Source organism: Cebidichthys violaceus, unplaced genomic scaffold, assembly GCF_023349555.1.
Source record: "Cebidichthys violaceus isolate CVI_PGR_0920_01 unplaced genomic scaffold, fCebVio1.0.p SCAF_26, whole genome shotgun sequence".
In the NCBI taxonomy this organism is placed as follows: Eukaryota; Metazoa; Chordata; class Actinopteri; order Perciformes; family Stichaeidae; genus Cebidichthys; species Cebidichthys violaceus.
In genome coordinates, this window is record NW_027176439.1 from 2,679,413 (window position 1) to 2,706,734 (window position 27,322).

At 43.4% G+C, this 27,322-nt stretch overlaps 1 protein-coding gene across 4 annotated transcripts in view; it reads right to left on the bottom strand.

Annotated features, from left to right (window-relative positions):
- The window catches only part of dapk1 (death-associated protein kinase 1), a 73,214-nt gene that overhangs the window by 44,392 nt on the left and 1,500 nt on the right, over positions 1-27,322 (bottom strand). For all 4 annotated transcript variants that reach the window (XM_068721126.1, XM_068721127.1, XM_068721128.1 and 1 more), the window contains exon 3: positions 2,151-2,372. In XM_068721126.1, the coding sequence (XP_068577227.1) occupies positions 2,151-2,372 (222 nt within the window). The remainder of the gene's footprint in view (positions 1-2,150; positions 2,373-27,322) is intronic.

Here is a 27,322-nt window from a genome sequence, read left to right on the forward strand (position 1 = left end):
TCCTGGGGGAAGTGGCTCAGCATACCTGCTCTTTACAGCAGTGCAATTATTGCCGAGGTCCCTCTTCTTCTTTTTTTTCTTTTTTTTTTAAAAGCAGGTTTTTATGACCGACAGCGAAAGGGACCTCCGCAGTAAATGGACTTTTCTCTGCCACATTTTGAAGTCCACTCCTCCATCGTCTGGACAAAGACAAACTGATTTGATTAACTGAAAAGAAAAGAAAATCGATGGATCCTCCCTAAAGGGTCGAATGATACAGTTTTCAGCAGCGGCATCAGCCGACACTGACAACTCTGGTTCCATTCACATACATTACAGCAGCTTTAAGATTCACCGGTTACAGACACCTGCTCTTAAGGGGAATCCTGAATTCTTCTTGTTTCTGTTAGAATGGTTCATCAACAAGCAATCTAAAGCCTCAAAAGCTTCAATCTTCTTTTCTTAACGGCAATAATGGGACTCCGTTGATAGCATTGAGGTCTTACACATCACGTGAGCTCGGACCAAACTATTATTTAGACCGGGCATTAGAAATATAAACTCAACAGAAAAGCATATTTCTATGAAACACAAATGTATTCAGCTAACTGATTGAAGGGGATGTTATATGGAAATGGAGATCGTGTTTTTACTGTTTGAAGCTGAGATTTATCCGCACATAAAGTTGTGTACTCGTCTAATCAGGAGCCGGGTTCACGTTTGTTTTGTGTTTTTGGGGAATGAGGAAACAACAGAATAAATCTGCAAATGTTTCAGAGTACTTTTCAGCGCTATAGAGCAGTTTATCAAGAACCGGGTTAAATCCTGTGTTGACTAAAGCATCATTAAACAGCTCAGTGATGACGAATAAGATCATTTGTATACTTCTGTGCGAAGCTAATGGCACTAGGCGAAGGTCGTCCTGTGACGATCGAGCATCAGAAATATTGAGATTTGTTATTTGTTGCCATAGTGATCAGCTCTACCACGTCACTGTATTGAGATGGAACAGAGCCATGGACTTATTAAATCACACACACGTTGTACACTGAGCCTGGACTGGTTTTGTGCTCGTTATGTCTTCCTTCTATTTCGATGGTGCGTGTGATCACCGGTCAGGAATGCTGTCCGGCGACCGCAACCGTCAACACGACACTCATTACCGACCGGCTGGAAAGGCGAGCTCCTCTTTGAGTTGTATTCTATTCTGCTTTCGTGCATCTTTGTTCTGAATAAGCGTAATAATTGTAACGTAAACATCAACGATCTTACAGCCTTTGGAGTTCCAGCTCACCTGGTAAAACTGGTTTAACTGGTGCTTAGCGAGAGCTTTGTGCCACACGACGCTGCTGCAGCTGCAGTTTATAAGCAGTGGACCTGGATTACTGCACGATTAGACATTACATTACATTACATTACGGTCATTTAGCAGACGCTTTTATCCAAAGCGACTTACAATTCAGTATCTATCAACACACCGTAGACGCAGCTACGGGAGACATTTTGGGGTTAAGTGTCTTGCTCAAGGACACTTTGACATGAGATCGCTGGGGATCGAACCGCTGACCCTCTGATTGAAAGGCGGCCCTGCTCTCCACTTAGCCACGGTCACCCACTAGACAATTATTTTTGATTTGAAAATAACACTTAAAGAGGTTTTTCAATTTGATTTCACACATGAAGTTTAGTTCACACGTGATGAGCAGTACAACAGGAAACTGAAGGGAGCTTTTTAAAAGTTTGTAAAATAACCCTCTTGATGTCGGCACGGTTATCTCTGCTTGGGCATGAGACTTAAAATGTTGTTGAACTGAATCATGGGAAATGTAGGATCCAGCGTTTCTGGAGCTTGACCCATACTAGAGATTATCTGCCGCTTTAATTTGGACCAAACGTTTTATTAAATCCGGCTCTTGCGAGTCACTGGAATTTAAAAGAGAACATTTCCCTGACAGTTACTTCAATATTGTACTTTAAAGACGATAGAAAGATACAGGTAGAAGATTTAATTTATCCTAAATAACTTTTGTAAAAAGGTCCGTTTTGTATCAAGCAGAGTAAATAACAAAATGTGTTTTTCAGAACCATTTTGTAACTTTAAAACCAAAAATGTCAAAGCGCCAGCTTGTGATAAATACATTAGACTCAATGAAGAAGACCAGGCCACTCACAGCTCCAGGATCAGGATGACTTCCGCCTTGTTTTCAAAGACCTCGTGGAGCATGATGATGTTGGGGTGCTGGATCTCCTTCAGGATGTTCACCTCGCGCTCGATGTCGTCCCGCGTCACCCCTCGTCGACTCGACTTGCTGCGGCGCTTCTTGATGGATTTGGCTGCGAACTCCACGCCCGTGCTCCTGAGCCGACATCTTCTGACCACAGCAAACTGGCCGCTAGCGAGGGGAGGAGGAAGAGGAGAGGAGGTTGTCAAAAGATGTCGTCTAGCCTTGAAACGTCAATACGAAGTAAAAAAATCTGCCTCTTCAGAATGCTCATTAACATATTACATCTAATTTGTTTGATCCATATACAAGAGGTGCTGGTTATATCATATTGTGTTACCTTTTGACAGAGCCTGGCTAGCTGCTGTCTGCTGTCTTTATGCTAAGCTAAGCTAACTGGCTGCTGGCTACAGATAGATACTTACCTTATAGATCTTGAGGGGGAGAGAGGTATCGATATATTCTCATATAAGTCTCGGCAAGAAAAGCAAATTCCTTACAAATGTCTAACCAATGCTTTAAAACGTACAACTCTATCATAAACAAATAAGACTGGGAGGAAATCCTGACCAACATTCATCTCATTTTTTATAAACTACACCAAAGAAACCAGAATTTGGTGACAAATAAAAAAAAAAAAAAAAAATAGAAAAAAAAAAAAAAGAGGACAGCTGACAATACAAACTGGCAAAATGAACAATTAGACACAGATGTGTAACGGAAACAGATCGGAGTGAACTAATCATTGTTGTGTTCGCGTGTTACATTCCCACAGGGTTCATCATTGCTCACTGATGAAGCAGCCACCCTGCTTTTGGCCGCTTCAACGCGGTAAACACCGCCGTCGGAGCCAAAAAGGGAGTGGGCGGGATAATAAGGCAATACAACTGTTGTTCAGGAACAGCTTTAATTAATAACTGGTTGATCAAGCACCGCCGCCGCCTGGTACAGAAATAGCAATGGAAGCTAAATAAAGACACGAGTATGTATTCAGACATCAGGGCAACCTGTCGAAGTGTTTACCGCAACATCAAAACTCAATTCCTCTGTAACTGTATATTTAAAATGATAATCCATGTGGGTCATAATTTACAGGAGATCTAATTACTATCTGCGGTGGAAAAAAGGGAGTATTCCTGCGTCTCTACGCTGAGACAAAACAACACCGGCCCTCAGCGATGCCTCATAATCAGAGTGTGAATTACATCCAGCAGTCTGATGAGAATCACAGCTCAGCACAACACACAGCTGACAAACATCCATGAGGTAATCCTACACACATCCCTCACTATAAAATCAGTTCCATAAATCACGTCAGTCTTAGAATATTAGTGTTTCGTGAGGTAAGAGCTGGATCTGGGTAGAAACAAAGCCTAAACGTTGACAGGATTGTATGATTCATATGATCTAAAGAATTAACAACAGACTTTATGAGTAAATTCTTTGCCAATCAACCTCTAGAAATGACCACATCCATTACTTCTCTAGACATTCAGACACTAGAAACTATTGGTTGAATCTAGAGTTGACACAATTAAAAGATGATTTGTTGATTAGTAGAATCAACACAAAAATCATCGGCAACAATTTGGATTGTTTTAAGTCACTTTTCAAACCAAAAACACATTAAATTGACTTGAGCTTTTCAAATATTTAACATTTCCTGGTTTTCTTCTTCTTCTATGATAACAATCGGAATATTTGGGGGTTTTAGACTGCTGATTGAACAACACAAGCAATTATGAAGATGCTAGCGTGGTCTTCAGGAAAATGAGAGGAAGCATTTTTAGCTGACATGTGACATTTTTTTTAGACTGAGCATGAAGCAGCAATATGTTAATAATGCAAACAATATGTCTTTTGTGTAATTTTGACAAAAACGATTTGGATCCCAATTGGAACTCATCAGCTCTCTCACCTGCCCAGGTGTTGCTTCCCAACAGGACTATATTCTATATTGCATATATTATGTGTCCGAGTTAAGTGGGTATGTGTAGAAGCCTTTATAGACTTCTACTGTCTTTGCAATCCACATGTGGTGAGTCTGAGTGACATTTTAGCTAAATTCTCTCTGTATACACAACACGGGAGCTGTTGAGGAAAAGTCCGTCATCATGCTACGATGCAGCGTTGTTATTGAACGCTGCCATCCAACAGGATAACGCTGACTCCACTGTCACGGCCAGAAAAACCACTCGGGGAAGCGAGGACACTTGGCTGAGGGCTGCTGACGCCTCCGCCGATTGTGCCTCCTCACGGCCCTGGCAATCATTTAGCACTTAGTGTACCGAACACCCACTGAGGGAGGAAGAGAACAAGGGAGTAGGGGGTGAGAGAAAACGAGAGAGTGCGCCACATTCTGTCTCATTTTTTTTTTTTAAATTTCCATCCAAGCCCAGATTTTCACAGAGATTTACAGCTTGAAGGCAAAAGCTTCCACTGCCTTGGCAAAAAAAAAAATTAAAAAAAAATGGCCGCAATAAAGCGAGATCCCTGCGCTGTCATCCGACTCCCACAGTCCTGCCAAGACGAGAGAGCACAGTTGTCAGGAAGCAGTTCAGTAATTTAGCTATACGTTCCCACTCTAATCCTCTCTCTACAGCGCGTCTCCCAATATTTGAGGAGTGAACGCAGGATCCAGACTACAACAGGGCCAGCTGTAGAGGAGCTTTAAAGCAGAAGAGAAACAAAGGCCTCGGGGAGAGTATCAGTAACAAAAATGTCACCCTGCTCTCTGACCCGTGACTTTGGATCGTCCCCTTGGGCTGATCGGTGGTGTCTGAGGCCACGGTCATGTGGACGCATCTGAAACAGCATCCACACTAAACTTCTCAACGAGCACGGCCAATGAGCTACTCCACCCACTCCACGTGCCCTAACCCATAAAATGGAGATTTAAGTTCTACTGGTGGTGCTTCTCATTCAGTAGACCAGGGTCAATTGGAAACTATTTTGACAATCAAGCAATTGCTAAAGTAATATTTTCGAGCAAAATGGCCAAATATTTCCCCAGGTACAGCTTCTTAAACGTGAGGATTTGCTGCTTTTCTTTGTCGTATATCTAGTAAATTTAACCTCTTTGGGGTTTTGGAGTTTTGGAGTAAACAAGCAGTTTGAAGACTTTAGATTCTTGAGTGACGGGTAAAGTAATCTGCAGAAGAGTCAACATTGGAAATAATCATTGATATGGCATAGCAGGCGAATTCAATACTTGTGGAGTTGTCACTGACACTTGCATTGCACAGCTGGCTATACTTATGCACAAAATTAGCAAAGACAGATGGATTTGGAGGCCTCAAAAAGCCACAGTGGTCAAAAGTATAGACAGCCTCGTTTCCAATCTTTTCATCTACTTTGACAACAGAAGATCAGTGAGGATACGACGGGAGAAACCAAGCAAAGAAAACAGCTAAGAAGGTTTTACATAACCCTCTAGATATCGTCAGAGCACCATATTATAATCAACCACATTAAACTGACATATTTTGAAGGGAAGTAATCGGATCGTGACGGTTGGAGGATTGTTTGCTGACGAACTGAACTACCGATTAGCTAAAGGGAACGCTGTCTCTTTGAGGAAGTGACTTATCCCGCGACTGAACCAGAGACACGTAGCAGACACTGTGAAGAGGAAGAGAGAGCCGAGGACGAGTGCTTTCTCATGCTAATGACACTCCCACCCCCATTCAGTCTGGCTTCACCCTTTTGTGGTCCCCACCTGTCAGTCAGGCCTCCATCGTGTAGACACAAGGGACAGAAACATCAGGATTTGATCTGTGTCTTGGTAAAGGGCTGCTGTTCACACCGTGTGTATGTTATAGTATACATGCAGACACACAGGACTCTACAACCTGTATTGACTGAGCACCTGTGAGTGAACTCTGCACACTATAACGCCTCAAAGGATAATCCCTTTAGCTGCAAATGTGAAGCTGTAAAGGTCAAGTTTAGCCCAGGCGGCATCCTCCGGTTCTAGCCGACGTGAAGTGTCTTGAAGCTGCATTCTCTCTAGTGTCCATCAGGGGGCGACTCCTCTGGTTCTATAGAAGTCTAGTCTAAAATGACTCTACTTCTCTCTTGATTTATTACCTCAGTAAACATTGTAAACATGAGTTTATGGTCTCAATCTCTAGTTTCAAGTCTTCTTCAATACAGCATGATGTTCATTTAGTACATTATGGTCCATTTAGAGTCAAACAGACCATAAAGCAAAGTATGCTTTAGGGCGGGGCTTACTGTGATTGACAGGTCGCTGCCGCTACCAGAGCCGTACACTACGTCACCCCCCTCCGCATTCCAAATATGGTCAATTCCGATCACTGGTTGCGAAAATAAACAACATGGCGACGGACATAATCCAAGATGGCTACAGCGAAATCGCCAAACTCGAGGCAGACCAATGGGTGACGTCCTGATGACTACGTCCACTTCTTACGCACAGTCTACGCTTCACACAGCTACGGTGATGAATGCTTATGGCTAATGATGAAATGTTTGGCCTACAAGTTCATGTCTCCTTTTCTAGACAAACAGACATCAGTCAACAGAAAGTAAACTGTTCAACAGCTAAAACGAGAGAAAAAAAAACTATGTTGGCATCCAATAGTCCTGAAACGCCAGCGGCAAGAGAGCAGAAGCCCAAGAAAAACAAGCAGAACATCCTTCAACTCACTGGTGTGCTGTCAAAGTGTCCGATGCTGAAGGTTCATGCAGAGGAAAAGTGTAATCTGTGAAGCCGTGGGACTTTGGGTGTGAAAATACTGTTGAGGGTGAGAAAGGAGAACAGGACTGATTTCCTGTTCTTGATTACACACCATCTGTGCACTTTTTTGAAGACATCCTGTGACACTTCTGATGTTTTTCTTTCCACGTTTACGTCTCCCGTCAATGCAGCACTCTTGAATCCTCATGATGGGTCTATTCGCACGAAAACAGACGATACACAATACATGCGCCATGATGCGCATTCAGGATGGAAAGGAAATGTCTTGAAAAACAGCAAAAAGCCCATGTTGTGTGAGAAATGTAAGACTTTCTGAAACGTTCTGCGCACAACCAAAACACAACCACCGCACACACTCTGTGTGACATTTTGTAAGGGCTCTCATGCTGCCTGACAATTAAATAGGCAAGTGGAGCCTTGTGCATGCAAATTCGAGCCAATTCACACAATACACTGAGAGGTTCACTGTTCAATGCTCAACTATATCTTGCTATCAGTTAAGAGTTTTGTGTGCGCAGCGTTTTTTTTTTTTACATATACAAATTATTTGGCTCCATGAATCTCTGAATTCTGATGTTTTCTACATTTCCCTGAACGTCTGCAGGAATAATAACTTCATAGAAGCAGACTCCTGCTACACAAGACTGCTCTGACAAAGACTGCAGTGAAGCACAACAGTAACTCTAGAGGAGGAGGAGGAGGAAAGACGCACGATAATTACTTCTTCTTGTAGTCAGTTTTTTCCGAGGCTGGAAGGGGACTTTTCAATGGTGTGATAATAGAATAATTAATGTGCGATGAGGTTTTGACAGCACGTAACGGCACTATTGTTTAAAATGCAGCTCAGGAAATTCAAAATCAAGACACGCAAGTGAGACACAGCTAGAAGACGGAATAATGGCAAACCTCGGCACAAGAACGCATCCAAAATGTGTATTTTCTGCAAATTGCTATGAACTGCAGATCATTTGTTGGCAAATGCAATCAGCATATCAGAGGAATTAGTGTGTTTGCGTAGGTTTCCGACATATGCTCTGGTGCGGCACCAAAACATGTATCCCTCCCCCCCCAGGCGCTGTGGTTTTTTTGGGGGGTGGGGGTTGCATCAGGAAGAGCATCCAAATCAAATATGTGGACCGTAAAAACAAGACTTCCATACCGGATCGTTCTACGTTACCAGCGAGATGGAAAAAGATGATCCGCTGCGGCAACCCTCAACAGGAAGAGCCGAAAGCAGAAGATAGTAGTGAATTAGCACAAGTCAACGTATGAAATGGTTGAGACGAAATATGACAAATATATACTTGTTCAACCTTTTCAGGAGAAGTAATCTGCCACATATCATGAAAATAAAACAAAAAAAAGATAGGAGAGTTGCCAGTCACCCATTTCAGCACAGGGACTATGCTAGCATAACAACTAGCGTGATGGCATGTAGCCTGTGGGAATCAACCTCCACACGTCTGTTATCTGCTCTCCCACTGTATACGCACATACAGAGAGGGGAAAGTGAGCCCACCCTTTGTGAACAACACCAGCTGCACACACAGACAAACAAGGGGAAACATGGCAGCGGTTCAACGGAGCTCTCCTCCCTTGGTGAGGTAGTGGAGGGAAACCAAAACCCAAAGGCTGCCTCTCTCTGAGAGCCAGAGACTCCGCTCTTAAGAATATGGCGGAGAGCTACGCCAACAGGAGTCAATGTGGCGGATAGGATAGAGCCCTCATGTTTAGTGTTTACCTGCTAGCAGAGGCTAGCTGGGAACTCCCTCTCATCCTCCAGGGATGGTGAGCGAGAGCACTGACTTGCACCATCGCTGCTGAGCAATCGCAAAGATGGAGGCAGAAATAATGAGCAGGCAGAGAAGAAAAACGCCTTCCTGGGAATCACTGACAAACAGAGGCAGGGAGGCTGTTTTTCAAGAGCATGCCCCCCCCCCCCCCCCTCCTCCCCTCCCCTCTCTCCAGATAGTCTGCAGGATCAGATTGCTGCGTTCCTTTTGTAGTGCTTAAAAGCACAGACAAGGCTTCCTACTTTTGGCCTACTTGTTTCTGTAAAGCGACTGGAGGGGAGGGGATGACTGGGAGCTGGTTGGGAAAGGAGAGGAGAGGTTTGTTTGTGTCTACCAGAGCTGTGTGACGATGCCTTGGAGAGCTCTGCATTACCCAACGCTGTGTTTATCTGTGGAAATACACGGCGGCGGGTAAACAGATTTATTGCCGCGCGCTCCTCTTAACCCTGATAGAGCGAGACAGTTCAGGTTTACTTCATACAGTCCCGCCTGTTGAATGTACACTCACGGGAGCACAGTTGCATATACAAAAGTACAAAGTAAAACAGACCTGCTCTCAGTCAATTCACATGCAGACAGCCGCACAGAGGCCAGGGCCGAGAGCCGCCGCAAACACGGCAAATTAGATTTCCTGTCTGCTAAAGTGTTGCTTCAAAGCTCCAGCCGTACAAAGGCCCCGATTACACCTGGAAACACCTTGAAAAGACTTCTTCACACTGCCGATGTTGGATCAAGCGACTTATCGCGAGTCACTTTGGACGATAGCAGCCGCTAAATGAACGCAATGCAAAGAAACGATAAGGTGAATGACTGATTAGTCAATCGGTAGAACATTGTTTCATTTTTCAAGCACAAATGCCAAAGATATGCTGCGTTTCTTTATATTATGATAGTTAAATCATCATTATCTTTGGGGTTTGGACTGTTGGCTGTTTGTAGACTTTCCCTCAGGCTTCAGGCAATACTGATGGACTTTACCATTGTTTTCTAATATTAAGACCAAACGATTAATTGAGAAATTGAGAAAATAACTGCCAGAGTAATCGATAATGAAAATAATTGCAGCCCTAATATAATGAAATGTAACGAATATACTTAATGCAATGAGTATTGCAGCCCAAGTGTGAGCAGCAGACTTTCACAATCACCTGGAAGCTTCCAGACTGATGTGGAAATTCTTAAAGACATAAAAACTGAGATAATGAAATGTTTCCATCAGAAAGCCAAATGTCACTACTACTACTACTACTACTACTACTACTACTACTACTTGCTGGTTGGAGTAAAATTCTTTTGCACTGATGGAAATAGAAGACAGCTCAGGATTGCAGACAGTGACTCGTGATAAGGTGGGTTATCAGGGTGCGACAAATACGACAGAGCTGCGATTGGACTCGTGTCCACTCAGTAAGAAGACTTTCCGCTGGACACCAGTGAGCTGCAAGCGAGCGCCGCCTCGCCGGGAGGACTGATGCTAGTTACAGGTCGCTGCTCTGACTGGGAGTCAGTCTTGTGGAGAATAAACAATGTTCGGCGGTAACGAGCAGCAGAAAAGGCCTTGGAAACAGAAATCTGGTGAGGTGGGAGAAGACTTATGAAGAAGACTAAATGTGATGCTCACAAACGCACAACACAACAGTGAGTATGGCGCAGTGGATAATACAGAACAAGCAGCTGTCGATCTCTTCTACAATACTGCCACCTCTTTGTTTTGACTGTGCGTTGGGGAAACAAAGACACGGCTCTTTTACAGTGTTAGAACTGCTGATGCATCATTTCAAGATAATAAATCAAAAGATAGAGGACAGGAATACAACCTTTAGAGAGGTAGGAATCAAGTTGCTCCTGAGGATCGGATCGGGACATCTCTACCTGGAAGTTAACTTGCCAAATAAGGATGCAACGGATCTTGTTTTAGAAGTTTTTGGTTCTTGTCAAAACAGGTTGAGAGGAACTTTCCCCTTAATGTCATAAAGCACTGATTGATAATCAGCGTGTTTACAGCGGCTTATCGTTTCCTTTAACACTCAAGTATCGAGGAAGCTTTCGCTTACTGCACCAGGTAGCACTGATTATGAGGACTCAAGTAGATAATGGATAATTACGGCTCCTCGGTGACTGGTCGAGATCACTCAGCACTTTGGACATTACGACTTATTATCTATTCCTCCAGCCCACGAACACAAAATATTGATGCCACTATTCATTTAACAGCAACCAAGCCAAGACAACAAAAAAGTCAAGGGATATATCAGTTCTTGTTGATGTGAGCCAGATCTATATGGACTCCTCATCTATTTTTATTTTAGCTTTACAAGTAGACACGGGGTTGTGTTGAGAAGGCAGCTTCCTCGGTGATGATGAGGTGATAACGAGCTCAGTGTGAAGTTCAAGTCACCAACACAGGGTGTCTGGCACAGCTTGGGCTGACAGCAGCTGAAGATGACACACACACACACACACACACACACACACACACACACACACACACAACCTGCCTAGAAAATCTGTCCCCCCCCCCCCCCCCCCCCCCCCCCCCCCACACACACACACACACACACACACACTGCAGAGTTGATTTCAGCACATGCTTCAGCTAGCTTTAGGATCTCCTTGATATCAGTGAGCATGTGCATTGCTGATGCTAAACCTGGTTATTTCACCAGCGAAAACGTTTTGTCTTCCAGACAGCAGACGGTGCATGACCAAGCCTTCATTAAAAAAAAAAAAAGACCAAGCTTATTCTTGTCTGGACAGCATTAGGTGTAAATCATTTACTGCAGAATAATCCAGTGTGTGAGTGATTCCTTTGAGACTGGGCTGGGAAAGGAAGGTAAGATACCCACCCTTGTAATCTTTGCCCTCAATCCTGCCATAATCCATCTATATATTACAGCCTCTTAAATACAGCCTACACTCGTGGGAGTGTAATGTATGTATATCATGACATTTAACCCCTCCCCCCCCAAAAGCATATCCCTCACAATGTACAAGGATAAAATAAAAGCCCTGCTTTCAACTGCAGAATAATTTTTAAAGCAACAAGTAAACCTGCTAGCGACCACATCATTTCATTGATGAGAGCTGACTCACTGCTGGCTCCAAAGACGCACATTTAGTACAACAACAGTACAATGGGATCGGTTGCCGAGAGGAAATCCTGCTCATCATTTCAATCATTAACTCCTCTCTATCGCATGAAAATCAACGACCGTTCAGGTCCGTAAATCTTTGTCAAATACAAAAGTCTAAGACGGGTTTTAAAATGAAGGGACGGATTTAAATTGAACTTCCTGGTACCAAGAGAATGTGAAAACAATTAGTTTAGACCAAATGTCAAACTAGACCGCTGGGACTAAATTAAACACCACAAACATTTAAAACAAAAACCACATCATGGTGTGAATACAAATTCACATTTAAGCACTTCATTATTTACTCAATTAATAAAATACTTAGCGGTGGATTTTCTGTTGATTGACTGATTGTTTTGGCACTAATAACAGCCTGCTAACCACTAAATAACTACTTGATAGCACAATATAGGATGAAGCATAGAGAAAAAAAGACGTCTTCTTCACATAAAACCTAGTTATCAGCTCATCATTTTCAAGGTCCTCGTAATGGATTTAGCTTTGAAGAAGCGCTGTCCTTGTGTTCTCGTGGCCAGTACTACACTGCGTATCTCTCTCTTTCACTACTGTAAGCCAGCTATTGATTGGCTCTGTGGGCTACTACTGTGAAATAGGAGAGGGGTGCTGAAAAGCTGAAAAGTGTTAAGTACAATAGCAGGCAGGCCAGGAAGAAACGCACCGCTCACACAAAGCTTCTCAGTCAAATGTGATACTGATGCACACGGACGGGTGGAGGATGACACACAATGAGTGTGATCTCACCCACAGTTTGGTTTCCTCTGGTGCGAACCACAGAGGAACTTTGCGTGTTGCAATTTTTTTGTATTTTGTTCACTTTGGTTTTATGCTGCCCAGTGACGGGCGAAAATAAACAAACCGCAAGTCACATGATTTGAACTGAGATCACAGTGTTTTGGCTACATAACATTGCCATTTCATCAAATTTTACATTTATATTGTGAGCTTGTTCGCAAAAACTGTCTTTTTACACATTCAGCAGTTATGAAGCAACATTGTAATTCAGCTAAACTGGCCACATGGCGCATGTAAGATCAATATTCACTCTCTTTTAGCTCCATTTTTGGTCTCCACCAAGTTCTGAGAGAACTACGTGACTCTTTAGCTGCCAAATGTTCAACTATATCTTCAGCAGCTCTGACTGTATCCGTCTGTTGTCTGCTGCTGAGCAGGTAGTGTACAGTTATATAAAAGCTTTTACACTGAAAACAGCTGAAAAAGACGCTATGAGTGGAAACCAAAACGGTAAAGTTGCAGCCAAACAATGAGCTGAAACTCGCTATAAAAATATGGAAATGCTTGACCAATGGAATCCTGTGTTCCAGCTGCTAAATACTGCTATTATTCTACATAAGTAGGCATTTGCTTGATGTGGAGCAATGGGCCGTCCCCCTCTCAACACCCAATAATGTACCACAAACACCGCGACGACTACCTAAACTACCAAATAAAGGAGAATATATGGCTTGAGATCGCCGAGCAGGTGGGATGGAAACGCTAATGTAGGTGACCTGCACTTGCTAAGGTTATATGTTGGTCACAGAACTGGGCTAGCCACAACAGCTAACGTTAGCATCAAATTTGGAATTCATATTTGATGTTTTGCGTAGTTAACGTAGCAAAGTAAGTCCCTAAAAACATCCTACAATCCTGTATGTTTTTCACCAAGCTCCACCACAAATAGCACCGCCGCGTCTGCCTCTCAAATCTGCTCTGTGCTCCGGCATACGCTGTGGAGATATTTGTACTCAAAAGGATTTGATGTCATTAAATAAAGGTTTCAGGTTTGGATAATGCAGCCATCTGATAAAAGCGATGTGTTGTAATCTGGCCACCAGCTTTGTGACAAAGCAGCTTTTATGCAGCCTGATGATTGGCTGATGGGATCAGTCATCGCCACGTCAGCCTGGTAGAGAGCGGTCAAGTGCGACAGGCGTTTCATACGTCTCGGAAAAAAAACACAATCTGCGGTAGTTAAAATGGAAATTTTACTACAATATAACGTCACAATTTCCATGTAAAACCCAGAGTCCCTGGTGAGTGGAACACACGGGGAGATAAAGCGTAATAACAGCACGATGGAACCTCTCTTTCAGCTGCCTGCACTGCGTTTACTCAACTTCTTTCAGGCTGAAGTGCTCCGATGTGCCCACTCGCACCAAGTTTGCAGTACTCCAACAACAGCCAGTCTCAGCAAATCAATATATGTGCGTTCTAAAGAAAACGAGCGACCTCGCTACTGCTTACTGGAAAAGAGTGGGTGGTTTGGTTTTTTTAGGTGAAGGACAGAAACTGTATATGTTGTGATGACATTAAGTCGTGTTCCAAGGATTTTACACACTCCCTTTCAAAACGCAAATGGGAATATGTATTCTGCAACTTTAACAAACGGGAGTGCGACAGGTGAAACAGTAACGACTGCTCATTCACGTAAACTGAAACGCATAACTGTACTCCCTTTTAATTGGCACTTAAAGACTAAGCCAGTCCATTAGTTGTTCATTAGTTTGACTTTTCACTTAGCTTGACTCATCACGTGTTTCCATACTTGGAGAAGAAGCAACACAGTGAAACTCATCCGTCCAACTATAATGGAAAACACAGTAGCGGCGGCGGCGGCGGCGGCCAGGTTTTGTGGATTTGGTGATGAACTTGAGGTATTTAAACAGGACTGACAAGTGTTTTGGAGCCAAAGAAAAACAGGCATTGGGATAAACCTTGGATGTGCAGTGCAATGATGCATTTCGCTTTTCAAAATCAGAGATTAATATTTCATGGGGATAAAAAAAAAAAAAAATTGCTGCCAAATTGCTTGGCACTTAGCAGAGTAAAAACTAGAGAGACAGTGAGAGAAAGAGAGCAGGGAGACTGTGAAAGTGGGAAAAGGCTCAGCTTGTTTTTCATTGTCTTACTAACCCGCCTCAGTTTAACAACCATTTTTTCCGACCGTATAGCCCTGTGAGAATTTGGGTATTGCGTATTTTCCAATCCACATCGTCGCATGAAAAGAAATAAACCAACAGTCTTTGTTTTTGTGAGCGATGCCCGGTCACTACAATTACAGTTCTGCTTCTCCAGTTAATTAAATTGTCTTTGGCTCATGGGGGATGAATAAAGCCCGAGGGCACCGCACACCCTCCTCTCTCAGTGCCCAAATTCACCACATCGGTCTGCTCGTCCAAAGCTCTGAGCACTTCCTCTACAGTTGACACGTCTTGGGTGTTGATGTGCTAAAGGAAATGGTAAGTGTAGATGACAGGGCAGATAAAAAACAGAACAGAAACTACATACTGCTGACAAAATCTAAATTAGTAACCTGTGATAGCTCCCATTCTGTCTCTACGAAGCAGTGAGGGCACATTTTTTTAATTCTTCACATACGAAAACCGTTGTGCCGTTAAGACTACAGTTAATTAAGAGTTAGTTGGGTTTTGTACTGTTAGTCGGACACAACCAGCACTTTGAAGAAGTCAATTTGGGCTTTAGGAGATTGTTACAGGTATATTTTTCAAACATTTTATAGACTTATTAGAAGTATAAGAAGACCAATGAGTTCAACACTGCTGTCTAATGTTAAACCAATGACCGAATGGTGAAGGGGAGTACCGCATAAACACAACATCCCTGGTTCCAGTCTAGCTGGAGACCTTTGTTGAGTTCCTATCACTCTCTCCCCTTGTCTCCTATCAGCCTCTTCACTCCAACAAATAAATAAAAAAAAAAAACTTAAAACATGCAAACAAACAAAACCGTAAACCATGTCATTATAGTCATTCAGGTAACAATAACTGTGGATTCATCTGCAGACTCTTTGTTTAATGAATTAACTGTTGAGTTGATAGTGAAAAGAGGCCGGAGTTCAAGGCGACGTCTTCAAATGTCTTGTTTTTGTCCAACCAACAGTCCAAAACCCTGAGATATTTGATTTAGAATGACGTAAAAGCAGCAAATCTCCACATTAGAGAAGCTGAAAGCAGAGAAAGATTACATAAAAAAAACATCACACTAATGATAAATACTGAATATCGCTTGCCTTGCTTTCATAGCCATTTTTAGCTCGTTGGTACACTGAAACTTCTGATGGAGCTTACATGGTAAATAATTAATACATTATCTATATAAGTGCAACACTTCCATCTTTATTTTGGTATTGATCTTTCTATAATAGCTATTGATCCATGGTAATAAGTTGCAATCTTCCCAAATCAAAACTTCCCAAACATCTGCAGAAACAAACTCACTGAGAACAACAATAACACAGATATGCAGCGATGTCTTCTTGTGTACTTTTACGGTGCAGCAAAGACAATAACTAATCAGTCCCTTAGTGTGACTCCACACTGATGGAGAAGATTGTTTGTCCATCGGTTTCCTACGTGTTTCACATCAGTTTTGGTCAGTTTCCACAGCCAGCTGAGTCCCACCAGCGACAGAGAGGCCAAAAGGACGAGGAAGCGACTACAGGCTCTGCGGCTCTCTGCTGTCCGACGTGTGATTCAGTGTGAGAACTCCCCGGCGAGGCCGAGCTTTCCATTAGCGTGGAGCGCGATGTGGGAGGGCGGCTCCGAGTGCTCCCTGCCCACTCAGCTGTAGTGTGGGCCACAAACTGCACCGGGCGGAAAAAAAACAACCCCCAAAACATTATGCAACCAGCACGGCATTGTGTACGGCGGAAGGGTAACCACGGCAACAGGATTCAGAAGACTTGAGCAGAGGATCCCAGCGCTGGTCGGAGGAAAGGAAAGGAAAGAAAGGAAGGAAGGAAGAGCGTGGTAGGTAATCCTGGGTGGGCTTAAACGGCGTGTTTGTGGACAGATATGGAGTTTGTCAGGATGTCCTGACGGAGGTTATTTTTTCTGAGCCCCAGCCCCAATTCAAGTAAGTTAATAAGGAAGACCTCAGTTCCGGTTTAACAACCATATACTTCTACAATATTAAAAATGAGTTGAGCAGAGCACAGACAGCCAATCCCATTACAGACGCTAGAGATCATCAGGGCAGGGGCATGAAGCACAGACGCTAGAGATCATCAGGGCAGGGGCATGAAGCATGAGGGGGCAATGGCACCTTTCTGACTTCCTACCCCTCTACTTCCGGCGTCCTTCCTCGGACCACACCTGTATTCTTACTCTGCCTTCATTTTGATCTCAACCGCACACCCGTGAAGTGTCGCGACTGCGCCGCGTGACGCTATCGCTGTGACAAAATCTGTCCACAGGCAGACAGTACACAAAGTAGAGCACTCAAAACGGCCTCTGTGGTAGTTCCTGATAGAGGAGGCGTCTCCAGGCCACATATTCCCATGATGACACACGCACAGACTAACAAGGTGAAAACAATACCAGTGTCCCTGTTGCTGCTGGTAATCAGACACTCGATTGACAGACACTAGTCTGTCGCAATAACCGCAATATTGCAATGTTATTAACAAGCCGACCGCAGGAGACGGCAAGCAACCACCACAGTGGTCACGGTTTTTCTTTTCAGAGATCAGACTTGAGACGTAACCACTAAAGACATGGGTGAGTAGCATCTTTTTGAACAGAAAACACACTTTTAATATTGTGATATTTACTGGAAATGACTTGCAAAATAGCCAACAGCAAGGAGGAGCTATTTTAGGTGATCTCCCTCCAGCCAGCTGCCGCCTTATTTAGGTTTCTGTAGTGGAATTAGGCGATATCGTATCGATACCGTTTACTCGTCCTTTGCAGCTCTTTCAAAAAGGAGGAAATATTGAATGGCTGAGTCATGTTGTCAAGACCTCCAACATGGCGGGGACTTCCTATGACTTGAGATCTCTCTACAGGTGTATGGACTTTTTTTCCCCCTCCACTCAGTGCCATTTAGCAGCTAAATGTGACCTCAGGAAGGGGAGGAGTCACAGTCGCAGCTTCACAAAAACTATTAGCGACAGCACCGACTGACGGAAAGCTAAATGAGAGGCAGGCCGTGTTTGCCCTCGTCTAGTAGCTACGGTGAAAAAGCCATTCAACATGTCACAGGAATGTCATTCACCTCCCCCAGCTCCAGGGTTTTAAGGCAGCGCCAACAATGGACACATTGTGCTTAGAGGTAAAGAGAGGTGAAAGGTTCCTTTTACCATCTTCAGAGCTGTTATGATCTCCAGCCACCACGGTTCCCAAGCTCACTGTAAAGAACTCCTGAACAGATTCCTCAAACCCTGAACACTATTATTATGATCTCCTAGGATTTGATGGGGTGTGTTTCATTACAGACATTCTTCTCAGTATGTGGATATGAAGATAATCATCCCGGTACCTTGATGTGAATCGTCTCTCTGTGCTAGTTTTAGAACGACTAATGTGGACAGATGTAATGTTCACCATGTACTAACCTATCCGGCCGATGTCCGGGTCAATATCATTCTAATACAGCCTGCGTGTTGTTTGACAATTTTCAAAAATAGCACCCATATAATACCCTTGTTTCTCTACCAATACCACTGTGATTATCTTACATTGAGAAACTTGTAAATGCAAAAAGAAACCAACATTCTCAAATGTTAAATTGCCTTTGCCGACAGATAACAAGACTAAGAGTGAGCCAATACAATGCTATGAGCAAAAAGCTAACATTTGGATGATTAGCAGGTGAAATGTTTACCATGTTCACCATTTTTGGTTAGCTTTTTGTCGATTGTCTGTAAATGATCTGTATAGCAGCTGAGGCTGATGGGAATGTCATTGGTTTTGTAGGTAACACAGGCGGTCAAAGTAGTGGACAAATTACATTTTTGACCCGAAGACGGAGCGAAAGAAAATGTCAGAGGAGCACCGAGGTTATTACACATCGTCCTGTGGGGGAACATCACTGTGTGAACCAAATGTTATATCAATCCATCCAATGGTTGATGAGATATTCCATTAAAAACCAAAAACGGCAACATCGTGGTGGCGCAAGAGGAAAAGTCAGGGGTGATATATCCTCTGGGGACAAAGAATGTTTTATAAAAATTTCATGGCAAATCGATTGTTGTTGAGATATTTCATTCTGGAAAAAAATGGTCGGTGAACAAACCCGACTGCATTATTGTATTTTAGCGGGGCTAAAATACTAAAACTGGCAAAAGCATCTGATCAAAATATGAGAAAACCAGATTATACATTTGATAAAGACATTTATGTAATGGCAACTTTCAATACTTGACAGTTACTTGACTATACAGAGCATTATGGACACATTTTGGTCAGTACCACAAATTTTTGTTACGATTCCCAAGTTTCAACCCACTCAATAAGTAACATTAAACACAAATCTTCACTCCTCTGAATTGTACATAACTTATCACAACGACAACATGATTCCTTCAGGGTTGCACTCAATCTGTCATGTTGGAGAGAAGCTTTGGGGTACCGGTCTTTGTCAGACACTAGCGCGCTCAGATAGCTCAACAGAAGGACCGAGAAAGACCGAGACGCACACAGAAAGCAGCTTGATATCAGGCTGTGCATGCAAATCGAGAGGAGTGCAAGACCGTTGTTCTGACAACCGAAGGAGGTGGTGGCAGAAGGTGAGGAGGGGGCTGCTGGTATTTCAGCTGGTCCATCCATCGTCAGCCCATGTATTTTGTGCTCGCTCTTTTAAAACAAGGGGCCCTTATACGAAACTGACATTCAGCAGGTTTCGAGGTGGCGAACTCCGTCATGACTCAGGGAAAGTCAGCAGGCACACAGACGGGTTCTGTAGGTTAAGCAAAGACTTTCTCTTGTTGTTAATATGAGACAATCTATTAAAACGACAAGGAGGCCGGGGGTGACATTCAACAACTAAATGATGACTGCGCTTCATGATTCGGGGTAATGACTGTGAGATTAAAAAAAAGGAGTCTGACCTGGTTGACATTAATTAAAACTGAACGGAGTTTTGAAAACCCCCTCGCCCTTTCTTTTGATTATCTCAAAGCAGAAAACACATCAATGGCAACACAAAAGGGGGTTGATCTTCAAGGAAAGGATCCGAGAGTGAACCGAACACAACAGACGCGAGTACGAACATTGCCGAGGCAACTCCGGACGACAACAGAGACCCACCTAGACACAAGCAACAGAAGAAGAAAAAAAAAAAAAAAAAAAAGTTCCGCCTCGAATTGTGTGAGAATTAACAGGAGCGGAACATCGGGTTTCAAATTGTGCCAATCCATTTTAGCTGCATGTCTGTTTATATAAAAAGCATGAGAACATAATTCAGTGCTTTTGATGAAATAAAGCAGCGGCACTGAAGCCGACTGCCTGATGAGTCAGAGTGAGAGAAAGAGATAAAACTCTCCAACGGATGATAAAACCAGACCCGGTGGCAGACGGAACTCTGTGGCCGGGCATTTGAATTCAATAAGCGGGCCCAAGCGGTGCCAGCATGCGAGTGTATTGATCATGCTGATTATACAATTATAAGCACATCCTCTGTATCTATACATAGCATGTATAGATCCTGAAACAACAACACAGGGGAAGTCATTGACAGCTGAGCTCATTTTGCAACTTTGAGGAAATAATAAGAATAATAATTCTTCTTCTTCTTCTTCGACAGGCTGTTGTGTTGCGAGGACCATCTCACATTCAAACAGAGTATGTTTTTTTTGTGTCGAGCTTCACATTTAAAATTATACTCGGGGCTAATAAAAAAAAAAAAAAAAACCTTTAGGCCCCAAACAACAAAAGAGGAAGCTGAGCCCTTCTGTTTGGGTTCACTTCTGCTCGGAACAACCACGATGAACCACCTGAATATGTCCGTACGCATGAGCACATCCATGTCACGTCCTCACCTCTTCATTCAGACGGGGAATTCCATTAAGAGCGTACACAGTGCGGCCTTGATTAGCTTTATTTCTGCGGTTTGTTACCTCCACCGTACGTAGTAGAGGCTGTGGCATGTTTGTGCCAGCTGGGCCAGCTGTTGTCATTTGCTTAGGTAAGTAGGTCAAATTTGGGTTGAGTTGGCTGAACTCACCGCATGCTTTGTTTTCATAACATTGATGACATTCTTTTCAAAAGTCGGGCAGAAACTACTGGCTACTTAAAGCCAAAAAGGCTTTTCTGAGGCTTGGCTGTGTAGATCCTGTTGTTTACATGAGCTGAAGCCTAGAAACTGTAGTTTTGTGAAACAACTAGAAAAGCAGACTCCGTCATGCCGTCTGCACTGAGCCAGACTGAGGCTTTAGTTAATAGCAATGCTTACGACAGTCATACTTCTTTAATCCCTCTGGAGGCTGACGATATTCTGCTCATAGTGCTTCAAATGATCTTGGGTACAAATATACCCGCGCAAAAAAACAACATGTCATCAATCGAGTGTAAAGGCAACAAAAAGATATTTTTTAAGACGCATTTTAAGAAATAGTGCGCGCACAAAACTTCTATTAATGTTTGTCAAAATTCATGGACTTTAAAAAAAATGCGTCTGTGGATAACGTGTAGTGGTTCCTTCCTCGTTCGTACTGTTGTTAATAATCAAACAAAGACGCGACAAACAGTGGTGCAGCAGGAGGAGGTGTTCTGGTATACTGTCTACCTGCATGTACTCACAGGTGAATAAGCTTGCAGGCCTGCTGGCGGATAACCACAACATCCCATAACAAACACACATGGATTGTGTGATTTATGTACAGTCCACATCAAACATCCTACAAGGAGCCGGAACGTTTTACGCTCATTCAACACCAACAAGCTGCTGCTGCTTCTAAAAAAAACAAAAAGCATCACCTTCCATGTGTTCCAGAGAAACACATGAGATGAATGATAAACTTCAGAGCGACCGATCAATGACAGAAAACAGCAAAACACACGCTGCATTTGATAGGACTTTAAATTATGAAATCAGGATTAATCGAGACAAATCACTGGAACTGCCTCATGTTTGCAAGTAGAATCGCACATCGAGTGCTGCATCTTCTCAGAGAAATGTCTTCCACTTAAGTGGGCGAGCATGTGTGATAGACCCCCCCCCAAAAAAAAGACAGTGTTACATAACAAACTCACATCTGTTGAACGTAATATAAAACGTTTACACCACCCCGTTCAAACAGAATAAGACTTCTCACTACGTTTTCTTTGATTAACTATTCCAATTTCATTTATTCTGGGACTAAAAGGCTCCATGCAAACGTACAGCTATGTACAGTCATCAGATTCATGGCCGTTAACTGAAAGTGTAAAGTGCCTGTGACGGAGTGTAAGCAAGAGCGGGAAAGTAATACGAGGAGGATGAAAGACAGAAAAAAGGGGAAAGTTGTCTTTCTCCCCCCCCAGACGATTATAGCCCCTCGGGTTCCACGCTCGACTGCCCACAGATCTCCCCTAATTGACCACAAAAGGGTTGTACACACACACACACACACACACACACACACACACACACACACACACACACAGAGTTGGCAGGGATCCAATTATCCTCCATTGACTGCAGAGATTAATTGAAAATAACTCATTACGCTCCTCGAGGACATTCCGAGTGAGTCAGATTTCAGTTTGACTCGCGAGATGACCGCAATCTGAGGAGTCCGACTGTAGACCATCACGAGGCTCAGGTCGGACACAGTTTGGCCCTCGAGACACAGACAAGAGAGAGCAAGAAGAGGAGGAACATCTGACTTGAAATATGAACCCCGCAGCGAATACTGTCCGCCGGTGCTTCTACTTCTTCTGCGCCATAATCTCCTCCACCGTAAACTGTCATTTCCTCATTTTCTTTTTCTTATAGTACGTCTCTCTTTCCACGATGACCTTGAAGTCACAGGAGTATCACCGTGCCTCTCTGACACATCTACTCCTCACTACTGCTGCATAATGTTGGCAACGCAGACTGGATGCTTTTTGCACTCTGTGCTGTGGAAAAGTGTGTCAGACTAAATGACTGAAATGTAAATACAGCCGCCGAAAAGATGCACGTCTTGAGATGAGCGTTATCAATGGGGTCTTTCCGCGACACTTATTTGACGTTGTGACGCCACGCCGGATGTCAACGGTAAACATCGGGCAGATACTTTGTTGCGATCGTTGCGAAACCGCAGCAAAGATTTTAAGCTCATCGCCTCCTGTCAGCTACAGCATGGATGATTTACAGATTACAAGCAGTTCATTCAAATGGGGGTCAAAACAGGAACTACTATGACATAATTAAATCACATTGTATAAACTCTGGATTACCCTTTTCTTCCCAGTGTCTATTATTGCTAAGCTACCTCAAATCAAAATGTTATAAACGTAGTGATTAGAAGATGAGTGAACGATAGAATAGCTTGAATCTGATAAAACCTCAGAAAAAAAAAAGAAGAGGTAACGTTGCATTCATGCCGCTCCCTAGGGTGGAGGGGGCTGGGTTAGGGTGTGTGTGTGTGTGTGTGTGTGTGTGTGTGTGTGTGTGTGTGTGTGTGTGTGTGTGTGTGTGTGTGTGTGTGTGTGTGAGTGGCAGGCCTCATCAAGGACACTCCTGCTACCCAGACTGCCCCTCCACCCTATAATGCAGTCCAGGGTGGGGGGGGGGGGGGGGGGGGGGGTGAATGTAGGTCAGTAGCTGGGGCACAGTCTGCATGCAGTGCGTGGCATTAGCCGGTGCTGGTGTGTTAGGAGAAAATAAAAAGGATGTCGAAGTTTGATGGTGCGAATATCTGTCTGTACATTTATTTCTAATGATCAATATCTTTAGGAAAAAAAAGGAAATTCGGAATTATATCCCCATTTAATACCCATGTGGGTGTCTTATAATCCTGTTTTGTATTCATAGAAATGTGTCTTTGGGGTGATTTTCTTTTTGCAGAGGAATAAACTAAATGCAGTCCCAGTTTAATGCTTCTCCTGTTCATTTGCATTGCTGAAATACACCGACCCCTCCTCCTCTACGACACACACACACACACACACACACACACACACACACACACACACACACACACACACACACACACACACACACACACACACACACACACACACACACACACACACACACGACTGGTAGTGAGCCACGCAGCGGTCACATTAATGCAGACTAATGATAGGGGGCAGAGCGCTGCAAAAATATGCAAAGTGTAAAACTGCCCTGTGGCCCAGATGAAAGGCATAAAAACAAATATATATTCCAGTCAGTTTACGTTACAGTTCCTGTCTCTCTCTCTCAGCCAGAAAGCAGCTGAGTCAGTCGGTCTGCAAACAAATGACAACATGGAAACTGGAGAACTCAACTCACATGACCCAACGGCCTGTATTTTTTTTTTTTTAATGCAGACTTGGGTGTTTTGCTGGCGAAGAACCCAGCTGAGGTAATCCTGAATGATCGCCAAAATAAAAGGTTTGCTGATATTCTAGACCGACACTGGCCTCGTATGAAGAAGATCAGATATCGGTGTCGTCTACTGCTGACGTGACGGGGGTTTCTCTTCTGTCGACGGCGATGGAAAAATACTCGTGATCGTAAAAGCCGCCCAGCGTCTCCAAACAGGAGAAAGTCACCCGAGAGCAGCTTGGTCACCTCAGAATTGAATTAGTGTGGGTTTCTGTAGAGTCTCTCTGTCAAATGATGGTGTAAAAGATGTTTTTAAACGCACTAATGGCAACGATAAGGATGAAATTGGCTAGATATGCTGTATTGATGATGCAACTGATGATTATTTTCATGAGCGTTTTCTTGATAGATAGATTAATCGTTTTGTTTATAGATTTTGAAATAAATGGCGTAAGAAAGAGAGCCTGGGCGACATCTTCAAACGTCTTATTTTTGTCCGACCAACCCCAAAGATGTTTCATTTAGAGCAATATAAAAACTGATAAACGGTTGGTGGAGATTTGCTGCTTTTCTCTATTAGTTAACTACTCTTCTAGCTTTAGCGCAATGTATTGAACTATACCACAAATATTAATATTAAGTACGGGAGCTTGTTAGGATAAAAATACATCATCCTCAATGTGCTGCTATTCCTCAACTGCAAGCTGAAGAGACCCTAAACCTTAATAATGTGTGTTTTTTTTTTTTATCCCTGCAGTTGAACAGCCAGGCCTCAAACCACCATTACCAAACCCTTAAAAACGCCTCAACGGTGCTTCTCCCATCACTCGAGCATCGTTTTGAGGAGCTATCAAATGGGAGATCCTTTGAGACGCCGGTTACCGCGAGGTCCTCAATGATTCCCCCCCCCCCCCGCTGGTCCGGAGCCTAAAGTGAGAATTTTCTGCCAATCTGTGAGGCAATTAGAGAGAGATCAAGTGAGCACAGATGCGGTCAGCGCTTGGCTCATTAAGAGAAAAAGGGGTTGGGAGGAGAACAGCAGCCGTGGCAATTTCTACCAGGGAGTCCTTTATAACACAGCTGGGATTTACAGGCCAACTGGACATTTTTTTTGGACACAATTCAAAAAGGGAGAATTTGAACCGCTGGTGCACTTGCCTGGGACTATCACACTTTGTCTTTTGTTTCTAATGCAGCCTTTTCAGGTGACAACTTGATGCCTCGCCTGGAGGCTCAACAGCTATCACGCTGTATATTCCCTGAGTGACGGTTTGTTTTTGGGCTTGTAATAATTCCAGTTCTCCGAGTTGCCTTCTGCACCTCTAGAGGGCTGGTAAAAAAAAAGAAAAAAGGTCTAGCTAGTTATCCCACGTATATACATGTGTACACACACACACACACACACACACACACACACACACACACCACACTGACAGGGCGGAGAAAGGCTGGTCCAGGCCAGGAGGCGGTTCAGTCGAGGTCCGATGAATCAATCGTTCTAGATAGAGGAGACTTTAGCCTTAGCAGGTGACGCCAGTAGTTAGAAATACACTTCAGAGACAGAATCACACTTTATCCTCAAACCAGCGTTACACCTCTCCTCTGGCTGCGTACTAGACTCTGCAGCTGCACTGCTTCATCCGAAGCCTCCTTCTCGTCACACTGAGCCTGCGTGTTCGCTGTAGCGACACGCTATAAGGAAGCTTAAGATGCGTGGCTTCACCAGCCTTCGGGAGCGGCGTCAGTGAGCGGCTGAAGTCCCTGCTTTTGCCATTTTTTTCCGAGTCGTGAGCCTGGAGAACAGATCAAAAGCTTCTGTGTCTTTAAGTGTGCGAGGCCTTACAGTGCAGGTGGAGCCCGCTGTAACACAGCCAATTGATACGCAGACCCACCGGCTTTCATCATAAATTAACTGGTTTATCCAAATCCAAAGTTAATGCATGAACAGAAAAAAAAAAATGTTTGGAAGCACAGCACAATATTCCTCGTCATTTTTCATATTCTTATCCTAAAGCGGGTCATTCCCAAAGATGTTTTTTTTCTAATATGAAAAGCTAGCATACATTCAGTTTGTTTTACTCATTTGTAAAGTAATTAACATGCATAGAACATCTGTTTGAAATGCCTGGTTTACCTATCCAACGTAGCATAAGGTGATGTGGGAAAGGCAGTAGAAATGGTCTGGAACCACAGAAATAAAAACGAGGTTTAGGACACACTGTACAAGTGTTTGAAGTCAGATTCAGCAAACACAACATTGACAGACATTTCTCCTATTAATTTAGTGAATGTGATTCGTTCACGCGTGGTGACGTGAAGTCGGATGCTAAAAAAAGTCGTCTCGCTAACCTTAGAGAAAACTCTAAAAAAAAAACATGCATGCTGTCTTCTGGCTGGAGACAAGGTGGCTTTTTTTTTTTTTTTCTTTAAAGACAATGCAAAACATGCCTCCCACTGACACGTTATTCAGGCGATCATAAAGTAGGCAGAATGTATTTTTTCATATCGTGCAGAAGGTTTGATTTCCCGCCAAGTCGTGCATCATTCTTCCGTCTTGTAAAGAAATGGAATCTGTCCAAAAAACAGACTGGTGTAATACTCCATCTGGGCGGTTTGCCATAAGAGCACACTCAAAATACCAGCTCTAGGATCCCTTTATCACAAACATAGCAAATGTGTACCATATTTCAACACTCAAGAGTCCACGATTGTCCCGCTATGAAGCGGACTACAACAGGGAACGGATCCTTGGCGTTGGAACGACGAACCAAACCACACGACTAATCACACAGCCGTCCCTTTACCTCCAGCCAGAAATTCAATCCCATTACACAAAGCTCCCCAATCGTCTCTATTACCAAAGCAGCATAGTGAAGCGGGCTAAAGCAACTTCAGCTCCCCCCCCCCCCACAGTGCTGCAAGGTGAGCGCTAACAGCCAGACGAGCAACTGGAGAGCAGAAAAAAACAATTGGTTGATTATTACCAACACGGAGTACACGTGTATCACTGTGACGACAAGAAACTCACACAGATCCATTTCCATGTTTGTGACACTCGTTTGAGAAGCGATCTACTGTGACGATGAACGCACCCTGGCTTATTATTATTATATTATGTTTATGTCTGCCTTTACTATGATGTGAAGTTGCAGCAGTGAAGTTAAGCTGAAAACAAGGCAGGACCAGTTTCGACATGACAGCAAACTAAGG